Below are 19,673 nucleotides of genomic sequence, written 5' to 3'. Positions count from 1 at the left end.
TTGCTATCTTAATTCGTTTTGACTCTAGCGTGATAACAACAGACGGTCGGATAGGGCTAAATCGTCTTCGAATTTAACGCCGATCAAGAATATATATACTTTGTTGGGTCTAAAGTTGTTATTTCGATGAGTTACCAACGGAATATATGGTGGAGGGTATAAAAATTTGGTAATACAGGTTTTGAAATAGTCTAATAGTTCAAAATATTGGTGATGTATATTCTCCAGAAATATTTGGCAAAGGCTATCATATTGTTTCATATACCTCCGATTTAAGGAGTAGAATTAATTTTTATTAAATCAACAAAGATAAGAAACAAATAAGGGAACAACTATAGAAATATATGTTAATATGCAATTTAATTAAAGATTAGACAGTTAATAGCTTCAAGATAGTTCAACAAATATTCTAAGGCCTTTAAAAGGAATAATAAGCGGACTTAACTATTTCTCTCGGTGTATGCTTTTAAATTTTGACTTCAAATCCTACACACTTTGTTTGTTTAATAAAAATTGTTTAAGAACATAACTATTACTACTTGAATCCAATTGCTCAATGGAAAACCTTATGCAATATTTAGACAAAAAATGGAAACGAACGAAACAAATGACTTTGCTACGCTACACACATACTTACACATATGTTTTTTTTGGTTCGTATGTATATGGAAAACTCATTTGCTTATATATCTACATATGTAAATCTTTGTATTTTTTTAGTTGGGAGATTTGCTTGTTCAGTTTAGTCGGAATTAGTAGTTTGACTTTTTTGTTCTTTTTTTTCTTTGTTTTTTTTTTTTTTTTTTGTACAATCATTTTAAAAATGATTTCTAAATCTATGTTTTATTTATTTTCATTTTTATTTCACTTAAAACTAGACAGGAATTTATTGTTAATTGTTGTTGCTATTGGTATTTTCATTTGTTTGCTTGTTTGTTTGTTGGTTGTTCATCATAAGTTTATCGTTTGTTTGTTTCTTGTTGCTCTCTTCTTGGTTGTTTGAATAATGAATTGGTATTTGATTTTTATATTGAATTGATCCTCGTTTTGTTTTGATTGAATTATAACTTTTCAATTTTGTTCGTGTGTGGGTGAGTGTTTGTGTTGTTGTTTTTTTCGTGTTAAGCTTCCTTAATAGCTAACATGTTAAAATCACATTCAAAAAGTTGTTTGCTTAATATAATATTTCTTGTTTGGTTTTTTTCCTTCTTGTTATTCATAAAATTTTTAATTTATTTGAGGTGAGACACATTTATTTTGGGTTTAAACACGCGTTATGTCATAATTGAAATGAATAAAGGCATTGTTGTTGTTCTTGTAGGGGTTTTTAGTTATGTTTCTTCTTTGTGGGAGTTCATGTTATTTTTGTTGTGTTTAAAGATTGTCCATTATAATCAGCCTTGGGCGCCTTTAATTCGCAATTTATTTACAAAATTTACCTTTACAGTTTGCGTTAATGTTTTTTTTTTCCATGAGGAGCAATTTCCTAGCACAGGATATGATAAGGGAGCTGAAATGAAAAAAAAAATGAAAATAATAATGAGATTTTTTGGAACATGTTCATTAATTTTTCATAATAATAATTTTATTCATTAAAGAAAATCACAAGGGTTATGTTCAAAAACATTTTGACTAGGAAAAATAGGATTCCGTCCATTGAATTCAAATCCATTAAAGAGAAAATGTAAGTTTTTTAATTGTTGTTATATATGAATGTGCGCTGCTTAAAGAGTTGGTACAAAAAAAATCCATTGCAAAACAAGAGATCTATTATTGAATAAAATACTAAGATGTCCTCAGGAAGAAGAAAATCGCTCACTAATTTCACATTTAACTATTCTTTGAAGCTTTAACAAAACCGGATAAACTATCACCTTATTTGAGACTAGCAAGAGCTCGCTTCTTCGTCAGCGAAAATTTCACCTCAAAATTTTATATTCGTTCTAACAATTCGTGTTAGACCTTTTTAGGTACTCATAATGTACAATTTGTTCAATTTGATAAATTCTTTAATCAAATATCATACATCGTACTAAGTTTTTTTAAGGTTTTATTTATTATTCAAGTTTTTTCCTTGTTCGGGAGTAGTAGGAAAATGTTTCCTTTTTCATCAAAACGTCTTCAAAATCCTTTATTTTAAAGCTTACAAGGAGGTTGTTAGTAAAATCCACATCCAAATTTTCTGTCAAAAACTGTTTTAACGTCTCCATATGTAAAACCTAGACACAAACAGTGACCTAAATATCAATTTTCAGATTTTCACCTCTATATCCTCACCTTATTCCAAATGTAGTACCATTTACCAACATACACAACACAACAGTGATCCAAAATTAGTACCATTTAGTACTTTTCGTAGGCATGTGCAAAATCACCAACAGATCTCACAGATCTCAATACCAGATATCAAAAGAGACCTGAATATCAAATTTCGGAATTCCACTTTTATATCTTTACCCAATATCCAATTTAGCAGCATTTAGTACTTTTCGTATAAATTTAGTACTCAATAGTAAAACCGTTGCATGTCTCAACTATGGTCACCAACAGTTATAGCAATATAAAATTTCACGATTTCAGCTCTATCACTTTACTACACTTACCCTTTATAGCACGCAACCTTACCTTAATATCAATTATATTATTGCGATGTTCTTGATTGGCCAATAATGAACAATTCATTCGCATTCTTTGATTATTATTTTGCGTGATATGAAAGTCATTATATAAAATATTGGTCTTTTCTTGGACGCTATCAGAAAGACTGAACCTTAAAAAAATGCACCTTCTATTATGGTGGAGGGTATACCATATATATGGAGGATATATTAAATTCGTCATTCCGTTTGTAACTCATCGAAATAATAATTTTAGACCCAACAAATTCTTGATCAGCGTAAAATTCTAAGACGATTTAGCCCTCTCCGCCCGTTTGTCTGTCCACGATATCGTATAGCCCCCATATATACCCCCGATATTCGGTATTTTGTTTATTTTAGCCACATTTTTTAATGAAATTGTCTGAAATTCTACAGAAGGAGTTTTTTGTAAGTACTTTACCCCCTGAAACAAAAATTTCTGTATAGATATTTCAACGGAACTGTCTGAAAATCCACACAAGGAGTTCCTTCTATAAGTCCACGATATCGTATAGCCCCGGTATTCGGTATTTGTATGATTTTACACAATTTAAACGGAATTGTCTGAAAACTCACACAAAGAGCTCCTTGTGTATTCTTTATACCTAGGAAGAGAACTATCTTTATAGGTCCCTGATAGCGCATACCCCCATATAACGGTACGCCCGTATATTCGGTAATTTGATGATTTTAGATACATTTTTCAACGGAATTGTCTTGAAATTCACACAAGGAGTTCCTTGTGAGTACTTTGTACCCTGGAAGAGAATTACATATATGGGACCACAATCTCGTATATTCCCCTAATAACGGTACCTTTTATGATTTTAGCCAAATTTTTCCACGGAATTGGCTTAAAATTCACACAAGGGGTTCCTTCTGGTTACTTTACCCCTTAGAAGAGAATTGCCTAAATAGGTCCATGTATTAGTATAGCGCCCATATAACGGTACCCCCAGATATTCGGTATTTTCATGATTTTTGCGACATTATTCACCGGAGTTGTTTCAAATTTCGTATATAAAGTTCGGAACCGTTACTACTATCTATGACACAAATTATTTATGCAAATTACTTCGTATAGCTCCATATATCGGTATTCATTTGAACGGCGTTTTCCAACGGATTTTTTTTTTTTTTGAAATTTTTTATGTTTCTTCCAAATGATGGAGGGTATAAAATGTTCGGCCCGACCGAACTTAGCTGCCTTTTCACTTGTTTCTATTTGATCCGTTAACCTAAAATATGAACTTTTATGGCATAGAGACGTTACCTCTACACAAATATATATAGGGGAGCTGTATCGAAATTTGATCCAATCATGCAAAATGAACTCAAAATTTTGTTCATCAATTGAACCATAAATGTGCCTTGTACATCGATTTCAAACCCTGCTCCATAAACATTATTATTTTAAATATCGCTCAGGGGGCACGTGGTAATATTATCCGATCGACGTTTAGTTTCACACTTAAAATTTTTGGATAGAATGAAAAAAATGGTGAGGGTTTGTTTTTTTGGGACACCCTAATACCACGTTTTGCTGCTGCACATTTTTCAGTCGGTGAACGCTCCAATAGACATTGCTCTAAATCATGTTCATTTCATACTAACAATTTTATTTGGGTCATTATTTCAACAATGCTATGTGCATTTTCCCCCATCAAAATTGATCATACACACACACACACAATAAAACAGAATCCTCCTTTTGCAGATAATAATTCATATTATACATACTTTCAAAACTAAAATATTTCCACAGAGAAAGCTTAGTTAACAAAAACAGAAAAAAAAAAACTAAATACTAAGTCACTTACCGCATTTAACATCACGCACAACTCGTATATTCCGCCACAATTGCAACACTGGGCTCCGGGCCCCTTTTCTGCTAGGATCATATGTTCGCGTTACGCCGTTTACACCGATTGGCCACATACTTCTTGCCGAACAACAAACGCTGGAAGGCACGTCGAAACTCTGGATTGAAAATGGTATAAATGATGGGATTTAGCGTGGAATTAAAATAGCCAAGCCATAGGAAGAGCGATGCGACAGCAGCATTAATTTCACAACTTTTGCACAGCGACAGTGTCAGAGCCATCACGAAGAAGGGCAGCCAGCAGACAACAAAGGCGCCCGTTATGATTGCCAGTGTTTGGGCTGCCTTTCGTTCGCGCTTCGCCTCAATTTGCTGACGTCGTTTGGCTAGCTTTTGGTGGGGATTCGCTCCAAGCAAATGTTGTTGCTGTTGTTTGTTGTTGCTGCCGCCACCGCCTCCGCCGCCACACACGGTGAGGCGGGGCGTTGCAGTGGTCAGCACAATTGCCGTGACATGCTGCTGAAATGTTGATGTTGTGGCAGCAACCTGCTGCGACACAGTTGAAATCTCCAGAGGCAGGGGTACACGCTGTCATGCGATTTTGATGAAAGGTTAAGGCATGGCGGAAATGACAGAGAAAAACGAAAAGAAAGAAAACATTTTTGTTACAACGAAAAATTTAATCTATTTCCGCTTTGTCTTTTGCTATTTAAATGCTGCCGGATGCATGGAGCGAAGAATGAGGATGCTTTTATCCATCTCCTTGCGATTTACTTACTTCATCGGCATTCGTGGTTGTCATCTCGTCCGAGACATTTGTCAGCTCTGTTCCTGCATGGCTTTTGTCCTCAATATTGCTGGTGCTGAATTCTGTTTCTTCTCTGATGTTGGCATTGGAGCCACCGGCATAGTTGTCGCCAGTCGACGAACTGAAACCTTTGTCCGATGATATATCCTTGCTGAAGCAGATTTTTATGCGCTTCTTTTTCACTTTGTCCTGGAAATCCTGCAAGAAAACAATGATGACCATGAAATGGTTTGATGTTGAAAAATAATGGATTAAATTTACATGTTTTGCCATTCGGCAAATGGAAGAATGAAAACTTTCTCTTTATTAAATTTAAAACACTTTTATTCTTTAGTTAACAATAGCAAAACAATTTATTGTTCAAATCGTTCTAATCTAATAAACAGAGAATATGTTTTTTTTTTTTCTTATTTTCGACCAGAAGAAGTTTGTCCTTCCTTTGCCAATTTCTTTCATTTATTTCATCATTTCGTTGTAATAAACAAAACTTGGACAAATATTTGTACATGTCTGTGTATGTGTTTGTGTGCATTCTTACAACTATTCGCCCTTATTTTTAGACGGCTGACATATTGCCTGCAGATATTTACGCTGAACAAATGTTTTCTATAAAACTATAAAAGCAAACAAAGTTCAGTTTGAGCTTCTTGGAAGAATAGTTTCTGAATAATAATAGCGAACAAAAATGGATTAAATTTTAAATAAAATTTAAATAGTCTATGCATTGAGGGTATTTTAAGTTTGATTGAGCCAAAAATTAAGTAACACCTCTAAATGTTGGTCCTGCACATCTTCCTATCTCGCCGGGCTGAGTCGATTAATCTATGAATGTCCTTTCATTCGTCTTTCCGTCTGTCTATGTTAGTTTGTAATCGCGCTATCATCGCAATTATGTTCCGATCCTCACGAAATTTAACATGGTGGTGGGGTTAGGGTCAGAATAGAAGCCTATTTTTGGATGCCTTTTGGAATCATATTTAGCTGATGAAATGAACACAATTATGTGTGAAAAAATGCCAAAATGACTGAAATCAGAAATACAACTTCTGACCTATCCATAGAGACTGATTTCATTGACGAATAATGCCAAATATTGGAGTTACAGGAAATCATTAAGAGAATCAAATAAAATATTTTACTGGATAGAAAGAGAAAAGATTATCCAATTTTGCTCCAACTTAACAAATCATAATATTTAATATTTCTGTCAACACATGATCGATTATAAAGGTGGTAGAGATTGGAAAATTCCTTGTGGTACTTCCCCCACAAAGGGTGAAAATGTTTAATAACCAAACATTATAAAATCCCAAATAAGCTTCCGGCTCTATTCATATTTCACACATCTCATTATTTGTACTAACTAAGATCTGCTCTGAAGATGAGATATATCGGTCCATTTCTTCTGGTACCTCCTCCACAAAGGGTCAAAACTTGAATATCCATGAAGCTCATAAAAAGCGAAATTAACATCCGATTCCATTCAAGACTTGGTACATCTTTATATTTCCATCAATACAAGACTGTTATAAAGTGGTACAGATTGGACCATTTCTTTTGCTACCTGCCCCACATAGGGTTCACGATTTTGGAAAACAACACGCTCAAAGAATGCGAAATAAACATTCAACGCTCTTCAAATTTCACACATACAAACATTTGTGATAACAGAAGAAGATGATATATATCTGCGAACCCCTTCTGATACCTCACCCACAAAGGATTTCTTTCTATTATCTTTGTTCTATAAGGATACCTTTATATCTTTTAGTAACCCAACAAAGAGTTTTCTAGACGGCTAAAACGTGCTCATCAAAATAACGGTATGTTTGGACGAAATCCGTTGCAGGATATTCGGAGTCGAGGAAATCGAACTTTTATATCCAATTTTATGCGAAATCATATTTTTCAGATTTCTGGTTAAGAGAAATATTTAGTTATACTCGTAGCAAGTTGTAAAGAATCGCCGACATGTTTCGCAAGTTATGACAGATATAAGTATTGGAAATTGTGAGCCTTTGTGGCTGAGGTACCCGAAGGGGTTGGCAGATATTTATCATCTTCACAACAGATTTTGCGTTATCAGAAATGTTTGTATGTATGACATTTGAGGAGAATTGTTTGATTATCTCGCCTTCTTTGAGCGTTTTGCTTTTCAAAAATCGTCCACCCTATGTAGGGGATGTAGCAGAAGACATGTCCGATCTGTACCATCTCTATAACAGATTTTGTCTTGATAGAAATATTGAGATGTGCCATGTCTGAGTGGAATCGGATGTGAATTTCACCTTTTATGAGCTTATTGAATATTCAAAAATTTGACCATTGTGATTGAGGTACCAAAAGGAGTGGACTGATATATCCCAATTTCACACCAGACCTTAGGTTAATAAAAATATTGTGATGTGTGTAATATGAAGAGAACCGGATGCTTACTTCGGATTTTATGATCGTATTGGTTATTCAAAACTTTGACCCTTTGTGGGGGTGATACCAAAATGAATTTTCCGATTTTCCCATCTTGATACCAAATCTTGTGTTTATGGAAATATTGAGATTTCTCGTTGTTAATTTCACGTTTTATAAGTTTCATGAATATTCAAAATTTTGAACCTTTATGGGGGAGGTACCGGAAGATGTGAACCGATATACATATTCCATTTTCACACCAGACCTTGGGTTAATAAAAATATTGGTATTTGTGTAGTTTGAAGATAATCGAAATTTCGACCCTTTGTGGGGGAGGTACTTGATGGAGTGGGCCGATATAGTCCACTTTCGCACCTGAGCTAGCACTGATGCAAGTATTAGGATATGCAAAATAGGAGCAATATCGGATAATCCTATCTCTTTCTGTGCAATAAATTATTTTCTTCGAAAATATTGACATTTTGTGTGGGAGGTACCAGAAGGAGTGGACCGATATTGCCTATTTCCGAACTCGATCTGAGTTTGACAATAATATTACGATGTACCAAGATTTGATCAAATCTCATACTCTCTTTGAGAGTTATCGTACGCACCAGCCAGCCAGACAGACAGACAGTCGGACGGATGGACATTGCTAGATCCAGTCCAAATGTCCTGAAACAGATTTGACCTAGGGTTTAAAACCGTTATTTCGATGAAGCACGTTTTGACCGTATTAAATGATATATACCCTCTCTAGCCATATGGCTGAGGGTATAATAACCTTCTTTGCAATTCGTTTCATATTCCAAACGAAATAGCAACTCATAAATTGTGTTTCACATTTCCATCTCTTCGGAAATTGTTTGCAATTTTAAGCGATTTGTCCACTTTGAACTTTTATCAGAACAATTAAAAAATAAACTGTTATGCAAATATGTAAATACATAAGAGCATTTAAAAATTCATTTTAAATGGCGATGTAAAAAGCAATTGAAAACATATTCTCTCCCTCTGTCACCGGATTCAATGAAAATTCAATTAAAAATTTCTAAAGAAAAGAAATTATTCATATTTATTGAGAATTACAAACAATTTGGCTACCATCGCAACAATCAACACACAATTGTAGTACACTGCGGATAGAGAGAGAGAGAGAGAGAGAGAGAGAGAGAGAGAGAGAGAGAAAAGAAAAGAGTATTGATTCTGAACAATGAAATTGAAGAAAGCGAATCAAAATCAATGGCAATGGCAATATCCATAAGGATACAATTCATCGAAATGTGAGCGAGTAATTGAAATATCCAAGGGGTTTTCGTTTTCTATGGATTCTCCTCAAATATTGACATAAATACACTGAACAAAACGAAATTGTGAGAAGAAACGGAACAAACAAGAACATCGCGTGAATGTTTAACATCCTTTTGGGCAACCATCTAAGGCTACAATTCAAGAGAAATATAAAAATTAAATGAATTATACAAATTAGCTTTAGAGCTAATATGAGAAAAACTTTTTATTGCATTGTTATATCTTAAAGTGGAAGGAGTTGTATTTTAATATAATTAAAAAAATAAAAAAGCAGCAAAATTTACTTTTAAATTTTTTTGAATATCTATACCATATCTATTTTGATAAAACTTAGGTCTCATTAATAAAAGTCTAATTGGGGCTTTTTTCAAAAACTTCTTTTGATCGGAAAGGTAATTCATATTAATAAAAGAGTAAAGTAATTATCTGATTGACTGACTGACTTAACAATTCATCAACGCTCAGACAAAATGGCTTAAGCTAGAATCTTGAAGTTTTTGGTAAGGGTCACTCTTGATCCAAAGGGGTCAGATAAGGCTGGGGTTTTGGAAAACCCTGAATTTTAAAACTAACATTATTGGCAGAGTGTTAGATTGGGATATGGAGGAAGTTTTCGTAATTTGTACTTATATGCACGAAAAGTTATAACTAAATTTGGCACAATTTAGGATTTGGGTTGGAGTACTGAAATTTGTAAATAATTTTACTATTGCATCCTAGGACTGGGGAATGTAGGTAATTTTGAAAAATCCTACTTATGTCTATATAGTACAATTCAAATTTAAGGAGAACCAATAGAGTTGGAATTCCAAAATGTGGAAATAAGATTAGTATTGAATTTTACGACTGAATTTGGTACAATTTAAATTTTGGGTGAACATAAAAGAGTAGTGACACACTGACCGAGCCGTCAGCCGTAGACGAAACGAAAAGTACTAAAATGTATTAAAAATTGAATATTTTATGTCGGACAAACGGACTAGAATTCTGAATTTTGGACAGATGTACCAAAGGGTATTTGAATTCGAACTTTAAAGTTGCGCCAAGTTCTAAAATGATACCAAACTTCTAGAATAGTACAATTTGTTATTATGTGAACGGAGAGAGCTAAAAACTTGAAATTCGGTATGAGAATCAAGGTAAGTTTTATGCATAAATATGGTTTTGGAATGTGTACTAAATGTGCGAATTGTACTAAATGATACTAAATTTGCAACAGTTTGGTTTAGCGTGAATGGTGGTTTTGGAAATGTCAACTGCAAGTGCGTAAAATGTACTAAATAGTACTATATTTGGTACAATTTGGTATTGGGTGAATATATAGTGCTTGAAATCTGAAATTTAGTATTAGGGTCGTTGTTTATGTGTAGTCCGGACATAAGAAGATTATTTCAGAACTGGAGAGACTGAAAAACAATTTTGAAATTTAATATTTAGATAACTCTTGGTAAATCTATTTTAGATTTGGCGGTGATTTTGAAATACGTCCTACATATATTTGCACGAAAAGCACTGAATGATACTAAATTTGGTGTTGACCGAAGAATTAGAGCTGAAATCCTGAAATTTGTTGTAGATGTCACTGTTGGTGTATGTGGTTAAGATATGAAGATTGATTTGAAAATGCAGTGTACGAAACTGTACGAAAATAAGTAAACGCTAAAAAATTTGGAATTGGGTAAAGAGATGGAAAAGGAATTCCGAAACTTGATACTGAACTCACTTTTGGAAATGTGTACTATAATTGTACGAAAAGTACTAAATAGTACTTAAATTGGCATTGGGCGAAGGAATATAGCTGGAATCGTGTAATTTGATAAGGGCGTAACTGCTGATGTCTGTGGTCGAAAGAAGGACCTTGTTTGGATATGAGTACTATTTATTCTACAAAATTTGACAAAGGTAAATTTTGATATTAAGGTCACTGTTAGTATTTGATGTTGAGTTCTGATGATGGTTATGTAAATACGTACCATAATTACTCGAAAAGCGCTAAATGTACTTATATTGAATCCCTGTTGGTGTCTAGGATGAATAGATCTTGATTATGTGGATGTGCGTACGAAATGTTACTAAATTTACGTTGAGTGAATAGATAGAGCTTAAAGTCTAAAATTTTATATTGAGGTTTTAGGGATTTACATAGGACACGTTGAAATAGTTTTGGACGAAAAAATTGGGTGTGGGTGGGTGGTAATGGTGTCCTCCTCGGCAAACATCAAAATGAATGATTTTGAAGAGTTTTTGGTGTAAAAGGTAAATAGTATTCGATTATTCTTTCCGAAATAGGAAACAAGAAACAGGATATAAAGCTTTGAAAGTCTGAAAATTTAGCACCATGTACGAAGGGTTGATTAAAAACAAGTTAAAAAGCAGTAAGTTCGGCCGGGCCGAACCGTTATATTGGGGTCTATACGACGTGGACATACATATGCATTGTTTGTCATAAGCCATTGCCATATTCAAATTCGAAACTGGACCCGCACCGACAATACCAAATTTTAAACAATTCCGGTTAATAATGTCGCTAAAATCATCAAAATACCGAACATAGCGAGGTGCCGTTATATGGGGGCTATACAAAATTTTGTGCAAAATTTTAGCCATCTATCTCAATTCATTCGAAAGATAGCGTGATTACAACAGACGGACAGACAGACAGACGGACAGACAGACAGACAGACAGACGGACATCGCTAAATCGACTTAGAATTTTACGCTGATCAAGAATATATATACTTTGTTGGGTCTGACATGAGTATTTCGAGGAGTTACAAACGGAATGACAAAGTTAATATACCCTCCATAGTATGGTGGAGGGTATAAAAATTGCCAAACAGTACAAATTGTGCACTTGTAAAAAATATAAAAGGTAGACTTTTCGCTGCTAAAATAGCGGGCACATTCTAGTTATTATATAATTACAACAAGATCATGGTAAAATTCTATGCCGATGTTTGCCGTGTCCGGCTCTTTGCCTACTCTTACCTTGAACTTGAATATATAATTTCACTGATTTTATGTCCTTAAAATCATTGCTCTCAAAGAGACAATCACAATTTTAAACGGATTGAAAAATGTAGGTATCATATTTTAATTCCTGTGGACATCAAAGACCCAATTTTTTGGTGCCTATAACAACCAATGTTGATGAGATAGCGAAATACGGCGAGACCTATGTCTTCAGTTTTTGGTCTTCTATTATGCATCGGAGCCAGATTTTAGTCCAGTGGTAAGCAGTTTTCATACTGCACTGTGCTATTCTTTTGATGAAAAACAACTAAAAAAACTTTAAGTCCGACCGCGCCGAACTTTAAATAACCTCCAACATTGGGCAAAGAAAACATTTTTATATCAAAGTATCTGAATCCAAACGTGTTCCGCTCTAAACTACAAATACCCGTAAGACCGTTTGGATAATGCTGTTAAACTTTTCAAAAAAAAAAAAACTAGTAAAAAAGCTTTAAGTTCGACCGGGCCGAACTCTAAATACCCTCCACCATTTGGAACGAATTTGGCAATTTTCAAAAAAAAAGATCTAAAAAACACCGAATGTAGTCGTTATATTGGGGTCTTATACTACGACATGGACCTGCATAGGTCACTTTTGTCATTACAATATTCAATGCCATTACAATATTCAAATGCGAGACTTGCAAAAAAATCAGTGAATAATGTAGCTAAAATCATCAAAATACCGAATATCGGGAGGTACCGTTATATGGGGGCTATACGAAGACCTGGACCTGCACAGACAATTTTCTGACATAGGCTGTACGAAGTCCTGCAGACATAATATACATTTGAGTAAAATTTTATCAACGTACTTCATTTCGTTCGGAAGCTAGAGTGATTTCCACAGACGGATGGAAATCACTAAATCGACATAGAATTTAATGCTAATCAAGGATATATTTTTTGGGGTCTACTATGGTGAAGGGTGTAAAAAAATCAAAATGGGTGAGACCGTTTTATGGAGGCCATACCAAAACAGGGACCTCATATACATTTTTATACCTAAAGGACTGTCATATACCAAATCTTCTTAAATACCAAATTTTATACAATTTCGTTTCGGAATATGTGGCTATACGTAAGTGTGAACCTATGCATACTATGTTTCGCCACAAGAGGTAGAGTCCATTAGGAACTACAAATACCAATTTGGGGACAAATCCGTGAAAAAAGTGCAAAAATCATCAAAACCTCGAATATGTGGAGGTTCCGTTATATGCATACAATGTTTCGAAAATGAAGCAAGAATCCATTACCAATTTTTAAAAATGTGGCAAAAATCATCAAAATACCGAATATTGGGAGCTACCGTTATATGGGGGCTATACCAAAACGTCGACTTAGACATACAATGTAAATATTGATGAGATAGGGAGATATTCGGTATGGGAGAACACAGGCAGACTTGAAATGCTTCTTTTTTATTTTTTGAAAATAGTTTCAAACTTAGATATATAAAAATTTATCCCATGCAATATATTTTTTTATATCTTACATATGATTTACGCTACTCAAATCCCCAATACATACATGTATTGTGGGCAGCTCTGCTAAATATACAGTGGTGTAGGGTGTCATATCATTGACAGTTTGCCCTACCCTTACTGTTTATTTATTACCTTTCTGTTTTGCATTCGTTAACCACTACTTGCAAAACTCACAAGAATTCTGTTATGCCGTTTGATGGGCTTTACGAAATACAAAACAAAAAAACTAAAAGTGTTTACACTGCCATTGACCTTTTCAAATTGTTAAGTAAATGGAAATGAAAGTTTGTCTTAGGTTTGCTGTTGATTAAACAATTTCTTTAACTGTTGTTAAATTCTAATTAAAAGTTGGTAGAAACTAAAATAACTAACGTTTAAAGGCTCGGGATATTATAACAATATTACAAAGATTTGATTTGATTAATTCAATTTAAAGTAAAATGCAAATATCAACTCAAAGCTATTTTAATCGAATCAAATAAATGTTGAGTGATTTTTGGAAATTATAATTTTTTTCTCAGATATAGCTGAAATCACCTCCCTTATATTTTGGAGCATGAGAAGTATCATGGCTCTATCAGCACAATAATTACAATTTTCTATTCTACGCTCTCTTAAAAACAGGATGACAATTAATTCATAGTATTAAGTTCAGAAGACGGTTTGTTTGATTATTGGGCTGTATAACAAACTGTGGCTTTCCTTGGAGGAATGGTACGTAATGGCGCAATTTTTTTAAAATCATATTTGTGGGATACAAAAATACTAATAGTTTCTTTTTTCAGTAAATGAGTAAAAACTTTTATAACTATAACCAGTAAGGAGAAGTCAATAGCCGGACGGGCTCGAGTATATGCTCCCGTAAAGCTCCCGTAACAAATGAATTTATTTGAAGAAGATCATACCACCAATCAACATTTGGCTTTGGAGCAGTTTTAATTTGGTTTTAGATTCTGAATCGATTTTCACTAAATTTGACGGAGACATTTTAATATTTATGCCAAATAAAATTTTTTCGAGATATTACTTCCAGAAGGATTATATTAAAAAAGTATATATCGGAGCCGCGTTCCACAAAATGGAAACTCCATTCACTCCATTTGGGTTAATATTAGCCATTGTTTGCACAATAAACCTGAAATCGGATTAAGGATATATGTGGAAGCAAAATGCCAATCTTAGCCGATCTCGATAAAATATGGCAAAGGTATTTCCGAGCTCTATAAGACAGAATTATATTAAAAAAAATATAATCGGTGCCGAGCTCCACAAAATGGAAACGTAAGTCTCGAAATTCGCCCCATTTGGGCAGATACAAGCCATTATTTGCAGATAAACCAGAAATCGCATTAAGGATATGTATGGGAGCTCTATCTAAATCTTAGCCATTCTCTATAAAATTTGGCACTGGTATTTCTGAGCTCTATAAGATATCTGGTAATAGATATCATTGTTGTCGAATCCATATTACGAATGTGAGGAACCTAAACACCAAATCGGATGAAACATATATATAGGAGCTATAGCTATATCTGAACCGATTTTCTACAAATTTGCTGTACTTGCTTCTAACCAGAATTCAGTTGGATAAGCCAAAATTCAAGTCATTTGGACTGATATTAGTCATTTGGTGCACAATAAACCTTATATCGGATGAAGATATATATGGGAGCTAGATCCTCATCTGAAACAATCTTCATAAAATTTGACAGAGATATCGAGCAATATTTGATGTCCCGTGCCAAATATCATTCTTGTGGAGTGCATATTACGTATGTGAGGGACTTACAACCCCAAATCAGATGAAACATATATTTGGGAGCTATAGCTATATCTAAACCGATTTTCTCCAAATTTAATGTGTCTGCTACTAAACTGAATTCAGTTGGATAAGCCAAAATTCATGCCATTTGGACTGATATTAGCCATTTGGTGCACAATAAACCTAATATCGGATGAAGATATATATGGGAGCTAGATCCTCATCTGAACCAATCTTCATAAAATTTGACAGAGATATTTCCGAGCAATATCTGATGTCCGGTACCAAATACCATTCTTGTGGAGTGCATATAACGCATGTGAGGGACTTACAACAACAAATCGGATGAAACATATATTTGGGAGCTATAGCTATATCTGAACCGATTTTCTGTGTCTACTTCTAAACTGAATTCGGTGGGATATACCAAAATACAGGTCATTTGCACTGATATTGGCCATTTGATGCACAACTAACCCGAAATCGGTTGAAGATATATGGGAGCTATATTTAAATCTGATCCGATTATAACCAATTCCAATAGGATTTGTACTTGGGCCAAACAAATAATGTTTGGAAATTGTCATCTCAATCGGATAATAAATAAGACCTGTATTTTGTTCAAAAAATACATGGACAGACAGACGGACGGATAGACGGGCTGACATGCATAAATCGACTCAGAAAGTGATTCTATTTCGATCCTCAAAAGTAACTATGGGTCTATCACTTCCTTCTCCCTGTTACAAACAAATGCACAAAGAGATAATATCCTTACCACTTTGCGGTGTAGGCTATAAGAATTCAGCTTTGAGACATTAAGACATTTGATCATATCTACACCCCAGCAACCTTCCCCTCTTTTTTAACTTTTTTGGCATATTTTCCTTCCAACTTTTTAAAAGAACCCTCATATAAAATAAACCTTGATTTTAGTTATTTCGAAAGTCTTGGCTCCATTATCCAATGGATTTGGTATTAACTTGGTATCTATGTATATCAGGGCATAAACTAAGAGAAAGCTGTGGGCAGAATCGTCTGTTATGTTCTACAATATTTTCACTCCAAAGCGAATATGAAAAATATTTTTCATTAACTGGTTGGCTGGCCATGTTATCTTATCAATTTTCAAAATATGTTATCGGCCTGTCAGTCATGTCAAAATCCAATATATTTGGCTTTCCTTATTTTATTCCTATTGACACAGGCATTAACATTAATTAATACGTTTGCCACACATAAATCATTTACAGTTTCGAGGGTTTGTACAATGGAATTTTTATGGGGAATTAATGGGGTCAATAACATTTTGTTGAAATGGGAAGGCTGGTTAAATTGTCAATTACTGTAAAACAGTTTTACACGATTTTATTAATTTTCGTAATGCAAGAAGAATACCAATTATTATTATATAATAAAATTTTTGGGGTGTGACCAGTATGATTCTGGTGTCACTTAATATTTGCTTTGCGATGAAGTTTAATACATATCTGAAAATAAGACTTGACTGTATATGCAAAAAGTGGTTTTGTGTATTTAATATTTTACTACGTATACAAAAAACTTGAAAACTGAACTAAAGGTCAAGATTTTAAAATATCGAAAACTAGTGAATCATGATTGAAATTTACTATTTCATTCTAGAAAACATCTAATTTACACTTCCGAGGAAGAGAGAAATCTACTCTTCTTGTTTCATAATATTTAGTTGGTTCCTATGATGACGTTGCTTAGAAAACCACGTTACGAAGCGCTACAAAAAACTCGAACCCTTAAAATGGACTTATTTGTTGAATAGGGAAGACTCTAGTCGAAGAGTGTCAGGTGGCAGCTATGTCGACTGAGGGATATACTGTCGAGCGTCTAAGAAGATCGAAAATTTATTACGCAAAATAAAGAATGAATAAACGGTGCCCATCAGAACTTGATACCAGCCAATATAACCAAGCAAAGGTCAAACAAAAAGCTTTTTTATGTGTTTGTTTTCTCTTTCGAGACGAGCTTAATGATCTGAAATTTGCAGTGAAAAGGAAAGCCAGATAGACACTATCACACACTCACCACTATGCGACGCGTTTCGCCGTTGGTTAAGCGGCTCATCAGGCATATTTGGTGTGGATGATGGCTTACAAGGGCCGTTCTCTGGAAAGTAGTATCTTCGCCTTAACAAGGCAAAACTCAAAAATTCAGCCGAGCCTGGTTGTGGGATTTGAACCGCGGACCTCGGTGTGCAGCCAACTAGAAGTTGCAGTCTCTACGTTCAGAGCCATTAACCCGTCTTTCTAAAAGCAGCACTAAAACAAGTGTATACATTGGAAGCAATGTAGTTGTTGTGGACAAAAAATTCATCACTACAAAAACAAAACTTTGCTGTGAAAAAGATCAGCCAATAGAACTTGAGTCGAACCTGAAGAGTTTCTAGTGTATAATTCGCATATGCTAATTTGCAATAAGTTCGAAATATATACTACTTTCCAGAGAACGGCCCTTGTAAGCCATCATCCACACCAAATATGCCTGATGAGCCGCTTAACCAACGGCGAAACGCGTCGCATAGTGGTGAGTGTGTGATAGTGTCTATCTGGCTTTCCTTTTCACTGCAAATTTCAGATCATTAAGCTCGTCTCGAAAGAGAAAACAAACACATAAATCATAAAACATATGATCTTCGCCTTAACAAGGCAAAACTCAAAAAGCTTTTTTGTTTTGTTTTACTTTCAGAAAGTTCCATTAGACATTTGAATTTTGAAACATTTTAAATTTTCTCGACAATTACTTGGACTTGCTTCTGAAACTATATTAGTATCTCTTTACCAAATAAAAAGAAAACAAGTAAAAAAGCAGTAAGTTCGGCCGGGCCGAACTTTGAATACCCTCCACCATTTGGAACGAATTAGAAATTTTTCAAAAAAATAAAATCCATTAAAAAATTTGTTAAAATCTTTAACATATCTATTATAGGAAGGTGCCGATATATGGGGGGATATACGATATTGTGGACCTATAAAGACAAATCTATGTCTGAGTGTAAAGTACTCACAAGGAACTCCGTGTGTGAATTTTCAGACAATACGATTGGAAAAAGTTTCTAAAATCTTCAAAATACCGAATATAGGGGAGTACCGTTATATGGGGGATATGCGATATTGTGGACCTATATAGACAATTCCGTTTCAGGGGTAAAGTGCTCACAAAGAAGTCCGCGTGTGGATTTTCAGACAATACGATTGGGAAATGTGGCTAAAATCATCAAAATACCGAATATCGCGGGGTACCGTTATATGGCAGCTATATGTTATTGTTAACCTCTGTCGGGGGGTAAAGTGCTCACAAAGAACCCCTTGTGTACAAAGAACCCCTTGTGATCATATCGTGGACCTATATAGATAATTCTCTGCCGAGGTATAAAGTAGCCACAAGGAACTCCTTGTGTGGATTTTCAGACAATTCCGATAAAAAATGTGGCTAAAATCATAAAAATACAGAATATCGGGGGTACCGTTATATGGGGGATATACGATATCGTGGACCTGTATAGACAATTCTCTCTCAGGGGGTGAAGTATTCACAAGGAACTACTTGTGTGGATTTTAAGACAATTCCATTGAAAAATGTGGCTAACATCATCAAAATACCGAATATCGGGGGGTACAGTTATATGGGGGATATACGATATTGTGGACCTATATAGACAATTTTATTGAGGGGGTAAAATGCCCACAAGGGACTTCTTTTGTGGAATTTCAGACAATTCCATTGAAAAATGTGGTAAAATCATCAAAATACCGAATATCGGGGGGTACCGTTATATGGGGGATATACGATATCGTGGACCTGGATAGACAATTCTCACTCAGGGGGTAAAGTACTCACAAGGAACTACTTGTGTGGATTTTAAGACAATTCCATTGAAAAATGTGGCTAACATCATCAAAATACCGAATATCGGGGGGTACAGTTATATGGGGGATATACGATATTGTGGACCTATATAGACAATTTTATTGAGGGGGTAAAATGCCCACAAGGGACTTCTTTTGTGGAATTTCAGACAATTCCATTGAAAAATGTGGTAAAATCATCAAAATACCGAATATCGGGGGTACCGTTATATGGGGGCTATACGATATCGTGGACCGATATAGCCCATCTTCGAACTTGACCTGCCTGCAGACAAAAGAGAGATCTGTGCAAAATTTTAGCTTCCTATCTTAATTCGTTTAGACTGTAGCGTGATTACAACAGACGGACGGACAGGGCTAAATCGTCTTAGAATTTTACGCTGATCAAGAATATATATACTTTGTTGGGTCTAAAATGATTATTTCGATGAGTTACAAACGGAATGACGAACTTAATATACCCTCCATACTTTTTTTGGTGGAGGGTATAAAAAAACCAGTAAAGAAAGTCCAAGAGT

General features: G+C 34.6%; 1 protein-coding gene across 1 annotated transcript in view; it reads right to left on the bottom strand.

Moving 5' to 3' along the window:
• Positions 1–790: 790 nt before the first annotated feature.
• Positions 791–19,673, bottom strand: part of LOC101900079 (5-hydroxytryptamine receptor 2B) — a 106,357-nt gene continuing 87,474 nt past the window's right edge. Inside the window, exons 7-9 of the mRNA XM_059125971.1 lie at positions 5,240–5,467; positions 4,460–5,049; positions 791–1,510 (exon numbers count right to left, since the gene is read on the bottom strand). Coding sequence (XP_058981954.1) covers positions 4,537–5,049; positions 5,240–5,467 — 741 coding nt within the window. The 3' untranslated portion in view covers positions 791–1,510; positions 4,460–4,536. The remainder of the gene's footprint in view (positions 1,511–4,459; positions 5,050–5,239; positions 5,468–19,673) is intronic.

This window comes from Musca domestica, unplaced genomic scaffold (genome assembly GCF_030504385.1).
Source record: "Musca domestica strain aabys unplaced genomic scaffold, Musca_domestica.polishedcontigs.V.1.1 10, whole genome shotgun sequence".
In the NCBI taxonomy this organism is placed as follows: domain Eukaryota; kingdom Metazoa; phylum Arthropoda; class Insecta; order Diptera; family Muscidae; genus Musca; species Musca domestica.
Note: the sequence above shows the minus strand (reverse complement) of the source record. Positions and strands in the feature narration are given on the sequence as shown.